The sequence below is a fragment of the Rhopalosiphum padi genome, chromosome 2 (genome assembly GCF_020882245.1).
Source record: "Rhopalosiphum padi isolate XX-2018 chromosome 2, ASM2088224v1, whole genome shotgun sequence".
NCBI lineage: Eukaryota > Metazoa > Arthropoda > Insecta > Hemiptera > Aphididae > Rhopalosiphum > Rhopalosiphum padi.
In genome coordinates this window covers 48,123,625-48,148,083 of record NC_083598.1, presented here as the reverse complement: position 1 = coordinate 48,148,083, position 24,459 = coordinate 48,123,625, and the positions used below count along the sequence as shown (strand labels likewise).

Below are 24,459 nucleotides of genomic sequence, written 5' to 3'. Positions count from 1 at the left end.
ATATTAATTATTTAGCTAGGTTGGTAAAATAAAAAAAACATATAATTTAATATCTTTTTTTATTAACAAATTACTATACTGGAGGCCTTTAGACCTAAAATTCACCTGTACTATTAAACTCAGAGCTGCGCGAAAAGCCGTCAAAAACTATATACTCAGAGGTACCTATTTACTTACTTACTAACTTACTAATGTCGAATTACATGAATAACTTATTCATTAACTAATAACTTATACTTTAATCATGAGCCACTAAAGCATGTTTAAGGAACCATAATTAGCTCACTATTGATTCATTAAATCTAAAGCAACTATGTTTATGCAACCCGACGGCCGATACAACATCATTATCAAAATTTAATGATATCATTATTGTATTAAAGAACAGCAACGTGTCGTGTGTTCACAGGGCGATGACTCGGACTCCGAGGGGGAATGCGCGCTGAGTGAAAACTGGACGTTCCAGAGAGAGTCAAGGAGGTGGTCCCGAGTAGACGACATCGTCAACACGGCAATGATGCTGCAGCAGCAACTGCAACCGTCGTCGCCCGTCGAACACCATCTATCCGGAAACCAGCAGCAGCAAAACCACGACCTCCAACCATCGCAGCAGGGTTGTGGAGGCAAGTTTGGAAGTAACACGATGCCACAACTGCAATTGGCCGAGCAGCTGCAGACGGCGGCGGTAGCGGCCGATGCATCGGACGCGGCACTAATCTCACGATTCCGGCGGTCGGGTAGCGAGCGGATCAGAGATGGGGCAAAAGCCATCCTACGGCGAGTGGAGAGTCTGAAGACAAGACGTCGAAAACAGCGCAACCGCGACGGCGTAGTCATCGGTTCACCGCAGGTTTGTACAAAGTACTATAAATTATGTACATAAAATTGTAATATAATATACCTAACTTATACCAATATACACAATAAGGCGTGTAGTCAAAAGGGATCTTGTCAGATTTTGTGGTTTCGACAAAATATGATCCAGCCCCTTTTGACCACGCACTGAAAATATACTTACGAGCAGGCCCAGAATAATTACTGATGATATATTATTAACAGCTCTTGCAAACACAATAATAAGTCGTCTTGACGAATTTACAGTTTTGTAAATATTTCTTTAAAAAGACGGATTTATACTATTTTTACGATATTTTTATTATTTAATGATGTTTTCTTATTAGGTTATTAATTACTAATTAGGTATACATTTCATATATTTCCTTTTATCATAGTCTTTATAAATTTATCGTATTTGTGATGGTTTATTTTTGTTTTTGTATACACAGTCCAGCGACTTTGATTTTCTTTAATTATTCTCATGTAAACAGACAAAAACAAATTGACTAAGATAAAATGTATTTAGAAATCTATACACATTGCACCTAATGCACCTGATTTTAAATTTAAAAAAATATAGTTGTAGTGGACCTGTTATAATGACTTATATGTTAAATTTTACTATACTAAGCAACAATAATATTTTTAAATTTGGACGAGATGTTTGAAATGACAATATTGTTATGCTACGTGGCTTGTATACATTTTAAAAAATATTGTAGTAAAATTCCAATTTTAAATAATTATAATATAATATGATGAATACAAAACTATTATGACCCTTTTAGAATTAAAATTGTATTTATTTTATCTTTCGTGACATTTTACAGAAGAAGCCATTAAAAGAAAAAACATTTATGATGATTTTCATTAACAATTTAAACATTTGTTTTGATCGTATACCATGTTTCAAAACTCAATGGGAATAAGATAAATACATATGATATAAGAATACAACTATTATAGGATTTGTTTTATATATAGGTTCGTAAAATAACCAACATAAAATGTAAATAATATAATAAGGTTATCAAAAATAAAGTAGTAAATGGTTAAATATTAAGGTCGTAAAAAATGTTTAACCATAAATTATAATACGAATTTCTCCCAAATATTGTTCTCATGTACGCACAGCAGGATCTATATAAACAATATGACGGAAGAGCTGTATAGTAAAAGGTTACTGTTACACGAATATCCGTCAGGAAATTTAAAAAAATATATTCCAATGAGAATAATTATCATAATTGTGTACCTATAACTTACGAACCAAGTATGCACTGGAATTACAAAAACATTTATTACTTTAGTATTAAAATAAATTATTGTAACTTGTAACGTTTAGACTTTAGTACAATAATAACATACCTATAATATAATACACTCATTAAATAGTCATTTATTTATATCAATGTATTTGTTTAATTCCTCGTTGTTCGATTATTTCCAAAAACCAGATGTCCTTGAGCCCGAGATTTCTAATTTTAATGTATTGCCTCGTATTAATAAAATATCAACGCGTTAAATTATAACGAATGCAACTCGGCCATAAAAATAATATTATTAAATGCTTTAAACTCTTAATTACTTGAATAAGTTGAATACGATTTGTTACGAAAGCTTATATTTTGGTATTATGGTTTTTTTTAGGGGAAACGATATAGCTATTTTGAAATTCGATTATAAAAACCATAAAATACTTCGATGGCGGTATGTAACATGTAATTTGTAGTTTTGTGCCTACATTTATTTTTAGCGCAGTAAAAAATATTAACTTAAAAAATAATATAATAATTCACCGTTTATACGTATATTATGCCATTAATCATTACCTATGCCATAGATTCTTGCCAACTGATAGCAATACGACGACGGTACCTGCCTATGGGTTAATCTTGTTAAGAATCGAATATTTTTGTATAAATATTATTTAAATTGTATAATAGTTAACGTAATTTCTAAAAAATAGTGTGAATTCTCAAAAAAACTTGAATGTTAAAAATAAAAAATTGAATTTAAATAATCAATAATAATATAATACACAATAATTTCACTGGAGTAATATAAAAAAATATATACTATAAGCATGTCTATAATACATGTGCTTATCTATGAATAATATCTATGTGGAAATGTATTCTGTAGTTTGTTTTCTTTTAACCGCTACGTATCTCATACTGTCGATTAGGCTGATTTTTTTTTTATTATTAACTTACGCTTACATAATATTATTACTACTCATATAATATTCCTTATATTATAATATTTTAAAATTTTAAAATTTATATTTTAACCGTATATAAGGACTTTATTATAAATTATAATATTATTATTATATTTATATGATATCTCCGGTACTTTAATTTTAACAAAAGACTGCGTCTCAACGTGTTTTAATCTATCGATTTTCCTCTACTACACAGATCATAGACATGGCTTCGATGCAACAACGGATGAAGGAACTTAACTGTGTGGACGTGACACCGCCAGATTCGCCGATTACCGACGACCACATAAAGTCCAAACGGTTCTTGGCCAAACCCGAGTCGCTGGACTCGTTGGCATATTCCGATTCAGAACTGTCGTGGAGAAATGAGTACACAGATGCCAACAGCAATAACACCAAGGTAATAATTTCGATTGATTATTATACATATATACTGACGATTCTATCACGTCGATTTTTTTCTGTATATAGCCATTGTTGGATTTCATGGCCTTTGACGGGAGTAACGACTTTTCATCTCCCAATGGCAGTCAAGACAGCCGCACATACAAAAATAAATGTAATATCAGAATAAATCATAATTTATAAAGTTGTGCTTATTTCAATAACGTTTACGTTTATTATTTTTCTAGACAACGACAGCGTGGATTCGGTTTCTAGCGCAGTGCAAGACAGCGATCAAGAACTAACCACCAAATCAAAGTAAATATTATAATTAGATGTCGTGTTTATTTTATAATATAATATTATATATCATCACAATGTTTACACAAAGAGGGATCAACATCACTTTTTAGTTAAATATTCTGCACGTTGTGTCGGTTATATCGATATACATGACAAGTGTAATGTTTTAAAAAATTTTAATATCTAATTTCCCAAAAATAAAAATGTTACAATTTTTTTGACACATATATAATATATATATTTTTTTTAACGTCTTATAATGTTTTATAATTTACAGAGGGTCAGTTGTACGGTGGCATAGTTTTCAAAAGACCAAGAACCGACCGAATGCCGTGGCCGGACAAATGGTCGGGTCGCTCACGGTTGGTCAGCTGTTGGTGTTACGGAAGTTCGCTCTTCTCAAGCTGACCGCCATTATGGAACGGTATTGTCCGACACACAGAACGGGATGGAACTGGGAACTTCCCAAGTTTATGCGCAAAACCAAAATGCCCGATCCCAAAGGTACGTACATATACCATAAAAAGACGTTGGCGTATAACACACAATGAAACAAAACAAAATATTAAATTCTGTATGAAATTAATAAATTTTAATTTAAAGAAATATTTTTTTTTATTACTATTGTTATAATTATCTATTATTTGTTTTAGACAAAACAGTTTTTGGAGTTCCACTGATAGCCAATGTTCAAAAATACGGTTCCTCACTGCCACCGTTCGTCCAGTCTGCTTTTCAGTGGCTCGAAGACAACGCCCTTGACCACGTGGGGTTGTTCCGGAAGCCCGGCGTTAAATCCCGAATACAACGATTAAAGCAACTGGCTGAAGCCGATCCGGACGACCTGAAGTTCGAAAACCATCAGGCCTACGATGTGGCTGACATGGTGAAGCAATACTTCCGTGAGTTACCGGAGGCCTTGCTTACCAACAAACTCTCCGAGAGTTTCATCGCAATTTTTCAACGTGAGTACTATAATTAGTATACAGGATTATTTTTTATGCAACTCCATTCCATCGTCTACAATTTAGACTCTAAATTGTAAATACTTATAAAGTTAAAAATAATATGCTTATCCGAAATTTGATTTCTATAAATACTGGTCTAAATTATATTCAGCTTCGGAATAAAAAATAAAAAATGTATGTTGTCGTTGCAAAAGATTAAATGCTTAAATAAATAATGATGATAAAACTATTAATTTTTAATGAATTCAAATTAGATGAAAAACATTTTTAAATAGTTTAAAAAAAACGTATGCGTTTTACGTTTAAAAAAAATCAGTCCGTATAGTGTACACCTATTAAGTGCTAAGATTCGCGTAAGTATTTACTTGTATTGTTGTATATAATATTATGTCATTACTCATTACAATGCTCTTTATTCGTGACACTTTGAAATTAGACTAATTTCGTCCTATACAGAAAGTGTAATAATAGTACTTATATTATTCGTATTTAACTCGTGAGGGACTATGATAAACGAATCGAAAGCTCAGTTTTGATTCAGTACTCTATATTTAAGTACACCTAGGGATAACATTTTGAGGGGTGTCTTCAGACTTCCAAAAACCTGATACCTTTAAATAACCCGTAAGAGATTAACGTGCCTTTAATACTATTATACAAACTAAAGTGTGTACTCGCGTAATATGCCTAAACAGACGTTCCGGTGTACTTACAAAAGGAAGCGGTCCACTACACGGTGCTGCTGTTACCCGACGAACACCGCGAAGCCCTGTTCGCCCTGCTCGACTTCCTTTGCCAGGTGTCGTCCAGGAGCAACGTGAATCAGATGTCCGCCAGCAACCTGGCCGTCTGTCTGGCCCCGTCACTGTTCCACCTCGGCAACGGCAGCGCCTGGTCGTCGTCGCATCCGCACGGTGGATCCGCCGGCGGGTCGACGCCGTCCAGCCCGGTCACGTCGCACAACCGTTCGTCGTCCGTGTCGCCACGCCGGAACCACCATCAGTCGTCTGCAACCTCCGCCTCCGTCGTAGGTCTACCCGATTCTAAGCAGCTGGGACAGAACAAGGCGGCGCACGACTGCTTGCTGTTCCTCATCAAGCACTACCGTCAACTGTTCGCCGTACGTGTTGCACACTTTTTATCGTATATTAATACATACCTACTCATCACATGGCTGTTTGTTTATGCGTGATGAACACGCGACGGACCCGACTACATGTCTCTCCTCAATCGTCCTTTTTATAAAGGGATCGGGCATTCGTCTCAAATACCTACAACCTAAACTATAACCATAGTAACCGCATTTGGCCCAAAAAATCCCATTCCATCCACCATAAAGGTATAGCCGGTATAGGTGTTTATGTGTTTCGTGACCGACAAATTCCATACCTATAATAATAAATCTGTCATTTTTATTATAAACAGTAAACGAAATCGATATATAGCCCACACGTGTCGTATCAACGAAGACCTACCTCGTCGTCCTCTCGCATTTCGCGTTCGGTTAACTATTATTTATTAACCAGTTATGGTTTTCGTTCCCTAAACAGATGTCAGAGGACGTTATGAGCCAGTGTCACTTTAGCTATATGGACGAGAGCATACCAATAAGTCTAGAAGAGCTCGGTGCGGAAATGGGTCACGACTGGAGAGGATACTTGAACGCGTGTACGTCGGCGTTGCTTAAAGAAGCCAAAGACAAGTAAGCAAGAAATATATTCTTTATTCATAAATCTAATTGGTTGTCCATGATAATATATACATTTTAATAACCAAAATCGATATGCCAATAAAAAAAAAATATCTCTATAGTGACTTCTATACATAGATACGCAATCCTATAGTGTACACTCAAAAAGTTTATATTAACTTTTTCGAATTTTTCTTTTTACAATATAACACATGCAATTCTATCGTAATTTTTGTCAAACACTCAAACTAATAATATAAATTTTAAGTAATAATATATAATATGCTATAAACTATTTATTTGTTTAAAGTCTAAACTTCAAATTCTAATAAGTAATAAAACAAGGATTGTGAAAATATTGAAATCGCCACACATTTTTTTTTTTTTCAAAAATAATTTAAAAATTGTAATCAAATAAATATTATTTATTATAAGACTCGGTCACCTCTTCGCCGTTTTAAAAACATCAATAGAACCGATAATATCCCGCAAAACCTTTCGGGTGGCCATAATTTATAATGCATAGGCATATTATGATAATAAATAATTATGGTCACAATTAAAAAATTATATCATTTAAAATGTACACTGAAAACAGCCGACGTAAGTCATAAATAGTGTCATATGACGCGGTATTCAGTGACGGATTATTAAAGGGGCGGGGCTAAGGTGGTCTGGGATCCTTCAGAAAATGGGGCCTCCAAAATATATCGATAATTAAAATAATAATTAATGTACGCGGTCCGTGTGTTTTCAGGAACAGGGGATGGATAGCCGTGGGCAGTTTCGAGAACGTCGACATATCGTACAAGAAGGTCGGGGACGGACACCCATTGCGGCTGTGGCGGGTGTGCACGGAAGTGGAGGCGCCGCCAGCCGAAGTGCTCGCCCGGATACTGTGGGAGCGACACGTGTGGGACGCGGACCTGTTGTCGGCCAGGGTGGTGGCCAAAATGGACGCGCGCGCCGACCTGTACCAGTACGCGGACGCGGCAATGTCCCCCACACCCGGCCAAAGACTATTGCGTGGCCAGATCGTGGCGGACCGACCTGAACCGGGGAGGTTGCGCGGTCGTTGAAACGTCCGTCGAACACCCGGACGCCAAGCAGCCGGCGGCGGGCGCGGTCCGCGGCATCGTGCTCGCCTCCCGGTACCTGATCGAACCGTGCGGTTCGGGCCGGTCCCGGGTACTGCATTTGTCCCGAGTCGACACAAAGTGAGTGTGTTTTCGGTTAACGGTTTTTAAGAATCTCGATATTCTTGTGGGTACACCTACTCGTATTGATAGGAATAATTTAAATATAATCTGGTATCCACACCGATTGGGGGGGTTTTTTTTTTTTTTTTTTTTACATAATTTTGTCCGTTATATCGATAAAACTGAAAATATTATATTTAAATTCGCTATATTATGAGGTTTAATTGAAATCGAAAAATTAAAAAGTACATTATTATCTATTAAAATCAAATAATTGAGTAATTTGTTTTTTTCCATACGAGCTTCTTCTATACAACAAACCGAAGATAGACGCGTTTTCGTTAAAACAAATAAAATGGTCTGCAAAATATTTATTTGATCCATTATATTTTTAGAAAATGATCAACTGGAACTCAAATTTTAAGAGAAAAATGTAGGCAAATTGATATGACGCGTATTCCGGTAACTTGTCAGTGTTGTGTTTTATATACTAGTACACACAAATAGTGTTATTGTGTGTACATATTATGTTTTTTATTTTTAATCGCAACGTACATACCGCTATGTGATTTACAAGGTTGTATAAATTCGATGGTCTTAAATGTTTTCCTTATCAAATATTGTTACCTATGTCGCAGAACAGCTTAGATATTTACATATTTTATTCATTATGTATGAAACCATATTGATGTTGTCAGTATGAAAATATTCAAATGTCTTACATCAGTATTAAATATGTTAAAATGTTATCTATAAATATTTAAATAAGTAGTTATATTTTTTCCTAGTAGGTATGTCATTTTAAAATATTTATCATACAATATATTGCAGGTTTAGAACTACAATAGGTATAGTCTACCGACTGATTTTGTCTTAAGCTTATAACTAAAAAATGTACTAGGCAAAATAACGATAACATTTCTAATTTAAAATCAAAACTTTTTGATTATTTATGTATGTAGAAGAAGGAGGTAATTTTTTTTTTTAACCAATGACTTATTCCGAAAGTAAATTCTGTACACATAATACATACCACAACAATTTTTTTTTTTTTTTTTTTTGATTAAAAAACTATCGCTGTGTATAACATTGTTAATCGAATAATTAATTTTGAGACCGAGAGCCTTTCAAATGTATACTCAAATATTTACGTGAAACACAGATAAATAAAATAAAATAACGGCATCGTTAACATTTTTCAGGGGCAGGACGTGCGAGTGGTACAACAAGATATTCGGACACATCACTTCCAAATATTTGTCCGCGATACGAAAATCGTTCGAACACTCTGCTGACGGTCCCGAGAGCAAAGTATGATTCAGGCGCCGATTATTATTTTTGTTTTTTTTTTTATATTATTATTATTATTATTATTAATCGTTCTCTGGTAAACGATTTCCGCGTCGGCATCGACACAATATAATAATAATTTATATCTAATTTAATATTGTACATAATAAAGTGTTACCTATACGATCGGACGACGAGTATAGGCGCGTTCCACGCGTTTAAATATTATATATTTGTATGTATCAATAATTGTATTATTATATTAATATTATTTTTATCATTATTTTATTTTGAATGTTCTAACTATACACAATATAATATAAGCCAGACCGCGTTGTTACAAAACAGTAGACTGATCGGGGGTACGTAGTCGCGTACCCCTCCCCCCCGACCTCCTAGAAAACACAAAACTTGTATCGGTTTTTTTTTTGCAAATGAATCCGTAATTGTTATTATTATTACTATGAATAATTTTTTTGTTTACGAATAAAAACACTGAAGCAATGATACTATAATATAATCGATATAGTGTTATTATCGTAATATTATATATTATATAAATACTTAATTGATATCGTTCACGCGAGACATCCTAACTTGCGGTGTCTACATCATACAGCTGCAATACAGCAATCAAAACAGGGTATAGTTTTCGATTGTATTTTAAAAATTAATTCGCGTACCAATAAAAGTTCCTATGATGTTATGATTTGTATTGTACAACGACAATATTATTTTATTAATCACCAATAATCAGACGTCAGATAGACAATTCGATATACTTACCGCCATTTGACTTAGGTATTACTATTACACTCAGCAGTATATAATACAATCCAAAAACGATATAGAGAACACTGTTAAAAATGTTAAAACATAATGTCGACAACGGGACCATAATATATTGTTGATTTATATATATTAAGAGAAAAAACACATCACATTATAATATAATAGAAATTTTACTTAATTTTTAAGCGTTTAAAATATATAATTTACCGTTATTTTATTTCTTTGTATTATTATTATTGTGTATTGTGTCTGTTAATAGCTTTATTACGTAGAAAGTGCCTCTTATACCTTATTTTTGTAAAAAAAATCGCACATTTTATGTTTGAAATATTATTATGCGTTTTTAAACTTCTATAATATTTTACTTTTCGTCGTGAAATGCGTACTTTGTGTATAATATATTATTATTGTTCAGTGTTAGAATATAGTTACCTTATTATTATAAATGTAATTTTTTTTTGTGTTAAATTATGATTTAGAAGATACTATCAAATAAAAAATATTGTTCTATGTTCAATACAAAACGTTTATATTATGTTATTGCCCGATAAATTGCAGAACATCGCTATACTTATATTTTATATGTACAAATACAATAGTTATGTATAGATACATTGATCAAATATTGTTTATAATTTGTGAATATGCAGGGTGATCGATTTAACTTAACACATTTATAATGACTGGAATTTTAATTATATGAATGATATTCAGCAGAAAATAGTTAAAATAGGTTTTTAAATTTATTTACCAAGAGGACGCTATTACAACACTATACTCAGACAAACGAAAGTGCTCTAACTGCTCTAAGTGTCGCACTTGTGTTGATTTTACGTGTTTTTTTTTTTTATTATACATAGTCTTACGCGAACCAATATATGTCATAGAATTGTTGTAAAAACATTAAATTTTAGTTTACAGAGAACTTTATTTGTGCTTAAGAGTTTAAAAATGTTTGATACACTAAAACTACTTTCTGGTTTCTTAAGACGTATCTATTGAAAAATACTAAAATAATCTGAACGTTAAAAACACACGAAAAAAATTATTTGATCCAACAAAAAATTGGCACTTTTAAACGTGTATAATACTCTCCAATATTTTTCTATGACATAATATATATATGTTTTTGAGTTAGGTACAGATATTTTGATTTTTTTGATTGACTTTGACTCTAATCGATTTTGGGCAACGCTAATTATCACTTTGTAAGTACAAAATTTGACACCTGTAACGACACTATATGACTTAAAGCCTTAAGGTGGGAAAGTGGAATTTATGTTCGACGTTGACGCTTGACGACGACGATATTATTTCAAAACAAGATTAACTCTTAACGTAGCACGCTATACTCAATATTTATCTAATAACGCGGAAACCCCAAAAACATATAATATATGATTCATACATTTTACTTGGAGTAGAAAATATCGAGTAGCGTGCTACGTTTTTTAATCGTGACTTTTACAATATTCATTTGCCCAAAACATGTTATTGCGCCACAAATTACCGTTGATACGTGTAGCGTCCTTATTAATATTTTATGCGTATTAGTGTATTACGACGAATTATCATACATAATACATAAATTATTATTTATAGTAATTGTTATGTAATACCATATACCATATACCATATTATGTATCGTTATTTTAGTTTTTAACAAAAATTGTAAGACATATTTTATTCCTAAGAGAAAAATAAATTACTATATACTTATATGTATAGTAATATAAATTAACTATAAAATATCCTCATAAATGTATGTGATCATATTGCACAAAAAATATAAATTGCCCATTTAATTTTCAAAAGTTTGTTAAATGCTTAGTTAGTAGTCTAACTCATTACACTCTAAATTAGAGTCTGCAGTCCCTAATACACTCGTAATATACTCCTGCAGTCAAAAACTTAAGTTTAACGCTGACTAATGTGATACAGTTATGCAAGTATCTACATTCTATATAATAATATAAATGCATTTTTTTAAATGCTTTAATATAAAGGGCATTAGTTATATAAATTAACTATAATAATTTAAGATATAATTATATAATAATTTTATTCAATTCAATGAATATAATTGTTTATACTATGTATATATGAAAAGGTATACGATAGAAATGTTGAGAAAAATGTTATTGCTATTGTTGGCACTGCAGCGAATTCAACTACACAGTTTTTAATTGTTATTATTTTTAACTTTACATTTATATGACTTGGTGTTTATTTGGTTGAAATTATTTTATTTATTAAGTGATGATGATCTCAACGGAATGCAAATGTGGTAAGGTTGCCGGTTGCCGTGCTTCTAATCCCAGAAGAAATTCTTTCCTCCATTTCCCATATCTATAGATACTACCAATTCTACCATCATCGTACCTCCCAACTACACATACTATAGCCTGCCTCCCGCGAATCCCGCCGTAAAATGTCAGATATAATGGATATCTTTGTCACTAGGATTCCATACCCAATTACCCAAATATTTATATTATAATTTCATAAAAAGTATGATGGTAATAACTACATCACTACATGTTAATGTAAATAGCTACTGATTTGATTGTTAAAATGTGTAGAAAAAAATGTAAAATAAATTAAGTATTAAGCATTTAAGCTGGAGAAGTTCAGTCTCCTGCAGACGGACCTTGTACCTAAACATTTTCAAGCTTTTTTTATTCACAAACAAGGCTGTAGCCAGCAAAATATTTGGGGAGGGTTAGAGTATAAATATGTTATATTATGTAATAAAATATGAAATCTTCTTGAAATAGTTGAAATATTATTTCAAAAAAAAATTTCGGGGGGAGTGGTCTGAACCATAAAACCTTCCCCCTAGCTACGACCGTGTTCGCAAACAAAAGTTACATTATACACAAATCGAAAATAAAATAAAAGAAGTGCAAAATTTTAAATAAACAAAATATTTTGAGGGCCCCACTAAGTAGCCTAGCAGCCACAACTAATCCGACAAAAATATAGATATCAATATTAATATTTAGTGAAAATTCCTAGGACTTATTAAGTTTTAAATCATAACAATTAAACAATTTCGATTTTGTCAAAAACAGGTTTCGTGTAAGAAATCCATTTTTTTTATCAATTTTGTTTTTGTTTCTCCCGATTGGGTATTTTGAAGAGTATTAAAAAATTTTACTTTTACTCAACCCGGAGATCCTGTTCAAAAAAAGTACCAACTAGATAAACGTTCTAACTAAAAAATTCTCCAAGTTAAAGATCGAAATATTTTTTTTATACCTATGATAAAATGATTAAACAAATATACAAAAAAAAGCTTCACTCCGCTAATCAGGTGATTTTCATTTGTAAAAAATAAAATATAATCGCGAAATTCTTAACATCGTAAACGATAACAGGTATACGAAATATGCTTAAAGTAAAAGCATTTAAAAATTCCAAAAATCATAATTTGAATAAATTCACAATCAAAATCAATAATAACTAATAAGTAAAGTTAATAAAATTACATCATATTTTATATGTGCATGATATTTGTTATACAGTGTTAGGGATAAACAAGTTAAATAGGTAGTTAAAATTAAGTTGATCTTAACTTTTTTGTTGTTAATTTTTATTGATATTAACTGAATAAAATGAGTTACTTTCAATAAAATCAAATTGTCAAAGCTATATTTATAAATTATTAAATTAAAAATATAATACAATTATTATTGATATACCTATTGATGATACATTGATACATCAAAGAAAATAAAAACTTTTATTATTATATTTATTTATATATTAGAAAAAAATGAATTCAAGTGTTGATTTCCATATAAATCTTAACCAAGTTCAAAAATATGAATCACAGTTCACTTGCTATTTGACATGTTATTATTTAGGTATTATCAGCTGATTTATCATGCCGTTCGCCGCTCAAGGCATAGACATATAATATTATATGTCTATGGTTCAAGGTATATTTTATACGAGCGGATCTTAGATCATATGATCTAAGATCTAAGAAGCGGATCAAAACCATCCTGATCCATGCACATTATTATCAATTCTCCATTATCACTAAAACTTATTTTTCGGTTGATGCTCTTATCATTTTTGGACAACTGCCTCCTATCCATATCATAAAATAGTAAAAAAAAATCAAAAAAAAAACGTTATTGTTGTATTACCGTTTTTACTCTTTTATATAATTTTTAACGTTTTATTTTGCAATATGGATAAAAAAACAAATCAAAAGGGTAAAAACTGTTGCATATATGTAACAAAAATTTTGCTGAATATGATCATATATATTATAATAACTAATTTAATATTATCTTGTAAATATGATAGTTGTATTTTTGTAACATAACTATATATTATATATTAAATAATTTAATACTTTAATTATTCATTATTTAATATTTTTTTTAACAATTATTAACTTTTTATACATGTAATTATTTATTTCTTACAATAATTTTTAAATATGACTTGTAATATCACTATATAGCAGATTTACATTTAAATGATTTAATACTTTAATTATTTATTATTTAATATTTTTTTAACAATTATTAACTTTTTATACATGTAATTATTTATTTCTTACAATAATTTTTAAATATGATGACCTGTGCTAATTTAATGTATCATAGTTCAACTTTCTATTGTAATGTGAAATTATATATATTATCAGTAATAATTTGTTATTATTCTAGAATATTTTAGAGTATTAACTATAAAACAAAAAATAATTTACTTTTTATTTTACTATTTATATACCTTTACCATTTTTTTATCTTTCAATAAACAGGGCTCCGTTATTAATAAATAATATAGTATCTACTTACCGTTATATTTTTGAAATTAACTTAAACAAATTGTTGTACACAGGCCATGGCAGCCGACAGCCGTGAGCTGTAGCGCCTGTAGCTCTAGATAGTAGTTATTAATAAGCGCTAAACTGCTAATAATACTAATATTTAATAGACATTAGACAAAATCAATGGGTATCAGAAATTCATAATTCATAAATTACAAGAAACGAACCTGTGGGTAATACACATACACTGAGCAATAATAATAAATAATAATTGTTATTTTTAGAACCTATTATTACATTATTTAAAAAAAATATTACATAATTTATTATACAGTGTGTAAAGCAGTAAACGTTAAATAATCGCACAAGCACATTATTTTATTTTTACGTTGGTCACACTTAAAATGTCAAATTTACCGAAAAATATGTTATAGTGATAACCACGAATTAAAATATACTATATTACTATATATTTTAATTCGTGGTGATAACGGAGAATTGATAATAATGTGATTAACCATTTAGACTAGATGTTAGAAACATTATTTGAATTATACGTTTTTACTGAACTCGTTACCGCCATCACATTTATAGACAATGATAATGACAATTTGAAAATGAAAACATGAATAGTAATAATTTTAATAATAATAATATTAAGTAGTTACTATATAGTTAAGAGTTAGAACAAACTTAACTATCGTCTACTAAGTTCGGTAGTACTAACGATCTACCTATTGGCTATTAATTATTATGTTATATTTAACGTAAAATTAGTTGTACAGGTAAACTTTAATCAAAATATTATTAAAACATAACTATTTATTATGAATTATTAATTTGATACATGTATTTAATCGGTCATTAGTCATTACCTGTTGAACATATTTTTGAGTCAATTTATAATTATGTCTGAACCAAACATGAATGACGAATTAGGTAAGTACCTTATCTGTTTAGTTTATAAAACTGCATTTGTTTTCAATAATAAGTTATTTAAATGGATTTATGTATACAGTGCTCTTGGAGAGAGTATTCTTCCGGCTCGGTTCGGCTGATACAGACACTCAGCTCTCGGCTTGCATTGATAACTTTCTAGTACCAGTATTACAAAAGTTATCTTCTCCTCATGAATCTGTCAAAAACAAAGTATTTTAACAAATGTCAATGTAATTTTTATTGTCATTGTAATATTTATCATTTTCAATTCTAGGTGGTTGAATTATTAACTCACATTACAAGAGTAATAAAGCAAAGTCCAAGTATTTTACTTCCTGTTGATCAGTTAGTTACACTTTTGGCTACATCCACAAACAATTTTGTTTTGGCAAGTATCTTAGTATAACATACTTAATACATTGAGTTGTATAATTTATATGTTTGTATTTTTTAGAACTTTACTATGGTGTTTATTAGAACTAGCTTTGGCCGTATAGATAACAATAAAAAAGTTGAACTCATCCCATCTCTTATTAATTCTATAGCTAATAAGATGATTACTCACCAAGAAAGGTAACAAAGACATAATTTGAAAATATATAAATTTGTAATATAATTTTTAATTTTATTTTCTAGCATTTTATTTCTTATAATTGGAGCTCTTAATAAATCAAATTTTCAAATAGCAAGTAAGGGTGTAATAGTCATTCAACAACACTCAAAATTGAAAACTATATTACTCCAGTTAATGTTAGATGTGCTACTGATACCATATAAATTGAATTCTCCAAATGATGTGGCTGTTCCTGGATTTAATGTACAATCTTTAAATAAATTGAGGACCAACATACCTTTAATATTTACGGATGCTGATTACCACGAACAAGTAATATACAATTATATTTTCTTGTTTTTATTTAATTTTTAACATTTGAAAAACTTATAATAAGTATAGGTTAAATTAGGCATTTTGGGTTTAATATCAGCAAACATTTTTGAATCACAATCTGTATTAATACATACAGTAGTTGCGGCTGCTGATCAACGGTATTTGGTGGCAAATTCTGGTGAAAATGAACTAAGAAAAATTACTTGGTTGGTTAAAATTAAATTATTAAATGATAATTGAACATGAACGATTTATTTAATTTATAATATTTATGTAAAATTAGTGAGATTGACTGGAACAAATCATCTACTATGATGCCATTATATACATTATTTCTTGGTACTAGTTTAAACAAGCAAGAAGCAGCAAATAAAAAAGAACCCGCTTGTGTGCGATTAAGATTAAAGATATTGCCATGTTTATGTTTTAGCAAAAGCGAAGAATCGATCATTTGGCCACAATGCCTGCAAGTTAGTAGATAAAAAATAAATTATTGGTAGGGATTGGTATAAAACCAATCTGATCGGTTAATACTTAAAAAACAAATTTCCACATTAACAAACACATTATAAAACGATGCCAGTTTATCAAAATAATCTGGTTATACAAATTTTAAATGTCAATAATAATGTATCATTAATAGTTATATTTTTATTTTGTCTATATACCTTTTTTTATTTCAAATATTAAATAATGTCATCTTATTTTTAAAATCTAATTTTAAGCTATTCAATTTAATAAATGTTATTAATTGACCACTTTAGTTTAGATGTGATCACATTAATTATTAATAATAAACATTTTGTAATTATAGTTAAATAGTTTTAAATGCCTAATTTTTTTAGATTATTTTCGACTGTTGGAATGGACAAACAACTAATCACAGAATTAAAGCCTTGGCATTGCAATTTACACAAATCATCATACAACAGTAAGTTGTTTACTTGCAAAATAATATATTTAAATTTATAAAAAATTTATGATTAATTTGGTGTTAGTGATGGACACCATAAAACAACAAATAAATACAATCTAATAGTATATATTCACTTATTATCATAAACATTGAACAATGAATTATTGTAGTTTATGATCAAATAAATTTTCATGAAAAATAAAATATTAAAATTTCTAATAAACCAAATATATTATATTTGAATAGTTTGAATAGTCAAATATTTTAGTAATTACTTAATTGATAGTGATGAAATAGTTTAAAATCTATAACCATGTTTTTAAATATTATACTTTTTTTATAGAAAACCAGCTAAAACTCTGCTTCAAGCTACTCCGGTTTTATTAAATTCTGGTCTATTAAAAGTATTAAAAGCACCAGACCTTGATTCAAATGGAAAACAGATGACATTTACTTTAATTGGCTTACTGATTTCCAAAGTACCTATTTCAGTAAAACATGACTTAAGGCTAGTGGTTATATTTGTTGATGCTTTGCTAAGGGTATACAAATTATTTATAAAAGAAATAAATCATTTTTACTATTAATTACTATTCTTTCAGGAAACTAACCCTGATTTAAAAGGATCAATTCGGTCATGTTTAATTACTATGTGCAGTGCATTTAGTGATTCCGTTAGACTTCCTGAAATGTTGAATCTGATGGCTCATTATTGTAAAATGTCTGACAGCCTTTTAAAGCAAGTTACCACACATTATTTGTCTAACCTATTTCCTGCTGATGATGCTAGGTCAAGATTATTGTTGATTCTGTCACATTCATCTTCAATTGGGTATAAAAATACTATTGTTAAGTTTAAATGAATGATTCTAATAATAAAAAAATGTATATTTTAGTGATTCGGATTTGAAGAAGATATTATACAGTGTGGATGAAGCTGGTAATCTTGTTGGTAAAAATGACAAGGCATTGTTATTGCCTCGATTCCCAGATATGGTGATGACTGTGGTTGAAAGTAATCAACAGTATGACTCGTCTGTTTTATTAGATGTTAGTTTTCAAATTATAGATAATAATTTTGAATAAATATTAAATTATTTATTTTATTTTTCTATTTAGATAGCTGAATATCTCAACCATTGCTTAATATTTAGTGCTGGTCTACCAGTTACATACAACACTTTATATCATCCATCAGAACATACACCAGATATTTGTAAATATTTGTCAAAAGTTTATCAGTCCGATGCAAAAATTATCGATCATTACTTTAAACTCATGATGCAATTGTTAGAAATCAAACCAAGTGTAATACCCCTCAATAATTTATTAGCATGTGTTGCGGCATTACCGAACGAATTAAAAAATCAATACACCAAGGATTTAAATACAATTCAGGTAAATATTGATTTTCTTCTACAAAATCAATAAATTAATAAACAATAAAATTATAGAAATTATTTGTGTCGAGTAATGAAGATATGCGTCGAATAAGTGGAATACTGTATGGTATAATTCTGTCAGCTGTGGACAAAACAATCTCTGAAAAGCGCATTAAAGAATTAATTTCATCTTTAATGGATAAAAACCGAAGTAAATCGTTAGATTTATATGCTTCCTTGTATGCCCTGTCATCGCTTCAAGAGTATCAATATTACAATAATACAGTTTGTCCTCCATTGATAGGAGAAGATATATTTACTTTACTTGGTAAATAAATATAATATAATTATAGTTACATACATAATTTGAATATATTATATTATCATTTATCTTTTTTTAGTGACATTGCTCGATGATACAAGTCCTTTAATAGTTGGTGCTGCTTGTGATGTGATTGGTGCAATGGGAAGGCTGAATCCATTACCCATTGAAGAGTGTAAGAAATTATCTCTAACAAAAAAACTATTAAGCATTTCGTTTAATAGCTCAACACTTTCAAAGGTATAATTGAATTTAACATGATTCCATGATTAAAACAATTTTTTTAATTAATTGTCTTTCAGATTAGAAACAAAGCAATTAAATGCACAGGGTTAATTTGTGTTGGAGAAACCTCATCAAGAAGTAAAGATATTATTAAAGAATATTTAAATAACACCAAATATGTATGTATTTAATATTATTATTTTTTACTATTTTATTTCATTATTTTTGTATATTTAAATTACAGACAAAAGATATAGAAATCCATTTATCAATTGGTGACAGTATATCTTGTGCTATACTTGGACCTCGATCAAAAATGTCTCGAAACTTTTGGATGTATACTGAGGATGAATTTAAAAAAAAAATTATATCAGATTTATCAATTGATGAATGTGAAAAATTGGCCGATTACTTTTTAAACAATATATTAGAAAAAATTGAATCTGAAGATCATCCAAATTCAAAACAGGTAATTAAAATATAAATGATTATTATTTTGAAATATTTTTTTTACAAACTTAAATATTTTAAAAGTATTACTTGAATTTTAGATTTTTACAATAAGTTATTATTGATAGGCATAATTTATGTCAAATATTGATTGTTTAAATACAATAATTACTTTTTGCTAATATATTATTATTTTTTTTAGGCATGTTGTGTTTGGATGTTTAATGTTTTAGAAGAATGTAATATATTAACTTCAGTAACTCAAAAACTTACTCGTATTCAAACTGCATATGTTGCTCTCCTGGCAGAAAAGAATAGTATGTATTTATTATTTATTATTATTGAATATTAATAAATATATTTTTATACATTAATTGTTTTTTAGACTACATACGAGATATTGCATCTAAGGCTTTGATAAATATATACAAATATGAAGCTGATGATCGTAAAGAACCTATTTTAAAATTGCTTATAAAACAATTATCAGAATACATGGTGATTGGAAATAATGTAAAAGATAGTTCTGGGTAAGAGGATTAATAAAAAGTTAATTTGATTTAATATTTGTTATTTTTAAATTAAATTTTTATTTTTAGAGGTATTTTGTCAACATACAAAGAATTATGTTCATTAGTAATTGATCTGAATAGACCTAAATTACTATACAAATTTATACAGTTAGCAAACTATGACAAGAAAAAAGTTAGTATGATTGCAGTTTAACAATAAAATAATTTTAAATTTTATAATTTTTTTATAAGGAATCTAAATCAAAGTTGGAAATCGATGATCAACTTAATGAACAATTACCATTTATTATACCAAGACTTTATCGTTATCAGTATGATCCTATACCAGTTGTACAAACTTCAATGAGTGCTATTTGGAGTTATCTTGTTTCAGATACACGTTTCACGGTACATGCTATTTTACTTTATTTTAGTGTCTATTATCTGATTTCAGAGAATTTAAATATAAATAATTTGTTGCTTTTAGGTTGACAAATATCATAAAGAAATTTATACGGATTTAGTAAAAAACATAACCTGTCCTGACTGGAAAGTACGAATTTCTGTTTGTCAGGCCTTCCCTTCTTTTTTGCAATATACCGGGGATAAAATATTCAGGGTAAATATTACTTATCATTAGTATTCTATTATATAATAATAACTAACATTTAAACAATTTGAGTTATAATGATCTGTACATTACAGAAATGTTTGGAATTAACAATTGAAGCTTGGAAACAACTAATAAGAGTGATGGATGATATTCATGAAGGCACTAGAACTGCTGCCACATCTACTGCAAAAACATTATCTAAAGTATATATAAAAAAAAAACTTTTTTTTATCGATCTGTAAAAATGTGATATTTGTGTTTAGCTATGCGTGAATGAATGCACTTCTAATACCATACTGCTACAATTACTTTTGCCACTAATTTTAGAGAAAGGCCTTTATCATACAGAGTCAAGTATACGAGCAATTAGGTAAATACAGTTTTTTTAATAATTCTATCATTGTTGTTGCATATTATTATGTATTTATATATATATATTAAAATTTTAGTATGGATATGATATCTCAGTTGATTGTCAACTGTGGTGATAAATTAAAAGGAGACTTGGCAAAATTAATAATAGCACTTTTGAGAGGTGCAGATAAAGTGGAAACACCTACTATGAGTATGTTGAGTGTTATGTCTGGAGCTAACCCCAATACTCAAGAACTTATAGACTCTCAACGTGCTGCTTCAGCGAGAACACTGAGTTCAAGTGATGTATTATCAAAGGTAACTTAAAAAAATATGATTAATTTGTATTCAAAATTCTTTTGTTATTACCAAGGTTTGGATGTTATAACACTTATAACATTAAAAAAAAATGAATACACATAAATTAGTAAAACACAATTTTTTACAAGGAAAGTGTGAAACAAATTTATATTTTACTTTTGATGTTCTATGACTTACAAAAAAAAAAAAAATATGTAATTGTTAGAACTCCTGAACCCTGGTTCTAACTCATTTTAACTTTCAGAGCTTACTTTATATTGATGAGACAGTATTACAAGATTTAATACCACTCTTACAAGATCTTCTAACCACTAATATTGGATTACCTACTAAAGTAGCTACATCACATTTTATTAGTTTGTTGATCACCCAAAAGCAACTACAAATCAACTCAAAATTTTTAGGTGAAGAATATATTATATATTATAAATATAAATATTTCTATATTTGTATACAATTTTTTATTGTAAATTTTTTTTTTTAGAAAAAATTTTAAAATCCTTAATGAAAGGTATTACTGATCGCAACGCTACAATTAGAAAAAGCTATGCTTCTACTATAGCTGTAATCACTACAGTTGCAAAAGAGACTACTGTTAACAAGTTAATTCAATCATTGCGAGATGTGTACATCGAAAATGAAGGTAAATGTTAAAATTTGCTTTGTAGTTATTTATTATTAATGAAAATATAATTAAATAAATAATTTATAGATGAAAGTATCAGACAATCTGTTGGGTATGCACTAAAAGGTATAAGTCAATGTGAGAAACCTGATTTATACTTGGCTAATATTATTCCATTGGTATTCTTCGCTATCCACAAAAAAGAAACAAGTAATTTACATAAATATAATTCTCAATTGTTATTAGTTAACACAATTTTTTTGACTTTAAGATGATGGAACAGTTTTAATTGTGTCAAACCATGATATATGGAAAGAACTTTGGGAAGACAATGTGCACAATACGGAAGGTGTACTATTACGTTATTTAGATTCTGTCTATGAATTTTTGGGTATTGCAATCAAGTCCCCATCATGGGCAATGAAAGCACAAGTGAGATCACAGAAGAATAACTTATTTGTTTATTAACTTAATTATTTAATTTATATGTTATGTTGTAGGCAGCTAGATCGATTGGTGATGCAGCCAATAAACTCGGTCGACAATTAAATGAAGAACACCGTAATAAGTTTATAGAAACAATTAAAACTGGTTTGGCTGGCCGAACTTGGGATGGTAAAGAATTCTTATTAGAAGCCTTGTTACAATTAAACTTAAGTTCAAGGTAAAATAAAAATAATTTTATAAGTATTACCATTATTTTTAATGACTTTTTACTAATATTTTTTTTTTAACTTGAATGTTTCAGTGATTTAGCAGAAACACGTAAAAATGAAGAAATTGTAGAATTGGTTTTTAATGAATGTAAAAAAGAAAATGTTAACTATAGAATGGTAGCCTTAAAAACTCTTGGCGAGCTATTGGAAAAATTGAAAATTGATCGATTTGCTCAAACTTACCAATTAGTTATGCACATAATACAAAAAGTATAATGCTTTTTCATCATTAACTAATTATAATAAATAATAATAATAATAATGGCTTATAATCTAAATTTTATATTTATAGAGTACTGAAGATGATGATGATGATGATCAATCACAAAACTTAAAATTAAAAGAATCTTTATTCTCATTGGTTGGAAAAGCATGGCCTCAAACATTGACAACTCAAGGTATCAAATAAATCTAAAATGTTCTATAATAATTATCATAGATTGAAGTAAAAAATAAACAAACATTGATACATTATTTTTATATAGTTGAATTTGGAGAAACAGTTGCTGCTCAATGTGCAGATCATTTAAAAAATAATACTAGACAATTACAATTAGCTATTGTGGGTACACTCTTGAAGGTAATAGAACGATTGGCTTTTGCTCAGCTATATGCCAGTCACAAACAACAACTAAAATACATACTTAGTCATGTAAAAAGGGCTTTACACTTTTCATTTGGTAAGTTTAAAAATTAATTAATGGTAAATTAAATTGATCATAAATCATAATTTATAATTATTCAGTTTGATTATTTTACCCATTGAAATATTTAATTTCAGGTGTGCCTAAAAATATAAGTTTGAGAAAACTATCACTAGAAGTTTACATATTGGTGATAACAAACTTGAAAGGTAAGATAAATGTTTTGTACATTTTATAAATTTTAAATTTATCACTGCTTATGAAATTAAATACAATTATTAAATCAATAGTATTTATTGACCATTACTTTTATTTATTAAAATTATATAAAAAAAATCTTAAGTTATTTACATTGATTTATTTATAGTCTAAATATTAGTTTAAAATAATTTAAATTAAGATTATTTTTTTAGTTAGGTAAATGATGCGACATATTATAAGTTACAGCACATACTTCTTTGTGTTTGTGAATTATTGGTTTGATAGCTTTGTTACTAAGTAATTCCCAAAAATAAATATACTTAATGAATTATACTGTATAGAATATATCGTCCTATAATCTATATCTTTATTATACAATATAGACTTGTCTGTCATAATAAAATTAAGTTATTAGTGTTTTTAGTGTAATATGTACATTGTACAGGATGGATGATGTTAATGACCTAATCAATATTTAGGAAGTGATGACATCATAATATAGTTTTCTTTACTAAATAAATTATTGTAAATTGTTTAGATCTAAGAGCTACAGAAGAGCTGGAATCATTTATAAGCCTATACAATGAGTTTTCAATTAACTTTATCTCAGATGAATCGCCGGAGGTCAAACTTCTCTTACAGAAAATGAAAGAATCAATGGAATAGTGGTTATAGTGGTTCTGAATTATGAATTATAAAAATTAATATTTTTTATCACTATTGACCTTTGAAATTTTTTTATACATATATTAATATAATAATACTATTTTAATACTACTGATTGTTTTTTCTTTCCTGTGAATATATGAAATTTATCTGCTCGGACTATTGAACTCTAGTCTAAAACAGTATGAAAAATCTTAGAGAT

The 24,459-nt window shown here is 29.1% G+C and overlaps 2 protein-coding genes across 2 annotated transcripts in view; both read left to right on the top strand.

The window, feature by feature from the left end:
- The window catches only part of LOC132919653 (rho GTPase-activating protein 7), a 105,738-nt gene extending 94,329 nt beyond the window's left edge, over window positions 1-11,409 (top strand). Inside the window, 11 exon segments of the mRNA XM_060981415.1 lie at window positions 410-850; window positions 3,261-3,464; window positions 3,536-3,623; window positions 3,697-3,766; window positions 4,029-4,255; window positions 4,405-4,716; window positions 5,415-5,839; window positions 6,270-6,421; window positions 7,167-7,407; window positions 7,409-7,626; window positions 8,811-11,409. Of these exon segments, the coding sequence (XP_060837398.1) occupies window positions 410-850; window positions 3,261-3,464; window positions 3,536-3,623; window positions 3,697-3,766; window positions 4,029-4,255; window positions 4,405-4,716; window positions 5,415-5,839; window positions 6,270-6,421; window positions 7,167-7,407; window positions 7,409-7,626; window positions 8,811-8,925 (2,493 nt within the window). The 3' untranslated portion in view covers window positions 8,926-11,409.
- A 3,695-nt stretch (window positions 11,410-15,104) lies between these two features.
- LOC132920393 (proteasome adapter and scaffold protein ECM29) lies at window positions 15,105-24,368 on the top strand. The gene is made up of 35 exons (XM_060982753.1): window positions 15,105-15,267; window positions 15,351-15,421; window positions 15,501-15,631; window positions 15,696-15,809; window positions 15,876-15,994; window positions 16,058-16,307; window positions 16,377-16,516; window positions 16,594-16,780; window positions 17,156-17,241; window positions 17,570-17,768; window positions 17,829-18,058; window positions 18,123-18,276; window positions 18,346-18,624; window positions 18,681-18,936; window positions 19,010-19,170; window positions 19,233-19,334; window positions 19,400-19,624; window positions 19,808-19,922; window positions 19,991-20,135; window positions 20,205-20,310; window positions 20,370-20,525; window positions 20,605-20,736; window positions 20,823-20,933; window positions 20,994-21,100; window positions 21,180-21,402; window positions 21,650-21,809; window positions 21,890-22,048; window positions 22,118-22,240; window positions 22,302-22,462; window positions 22,531-22,694; window positions 22,779-22,956; window positions 23,039-23,144; window positions 23,232-23,426; window positions 23,528-23,599; window positions 24,130-24,368. Exons 2-35 carry the CDS (start codon window positions 15,391-15,393, stop codon window positions 24,255-24,257), a joined length of 5,205 nt encoding a protein of 1,734 aa, XP_060838736.1. The 5' UTR covers window positions 15,105-15,267; window positions 15,351-15,390; the 3' UTR covers window positions 24,258-24,368.
- Window positions 24,369-24,459: the final 91 nt, after the last annotated feature.

Excerpts from the sequence above, each read along its gene's own strand:
- LOC132920393 (XM_060982753.1), top strand. The coding sequence starts at position 15,391 with ATGTCTGAACCAAACATGAATGACGAATTAG. Across the intron at positions 17,769-17,828 it reads TTGTTGATGCTTTGCTAAGG|GAAACTAACCCTGATTTAAA; the intron begins GTATACAAATTA and ends CTATTCTTTCAG. Across the intron at positions 20,526-20,604 it reads TTTCAGATACACGTTTCACG|GTTGACAAATATCATAAAGA; the intron begins GTACATGCTATT and ends TGTTGCTTTTAG.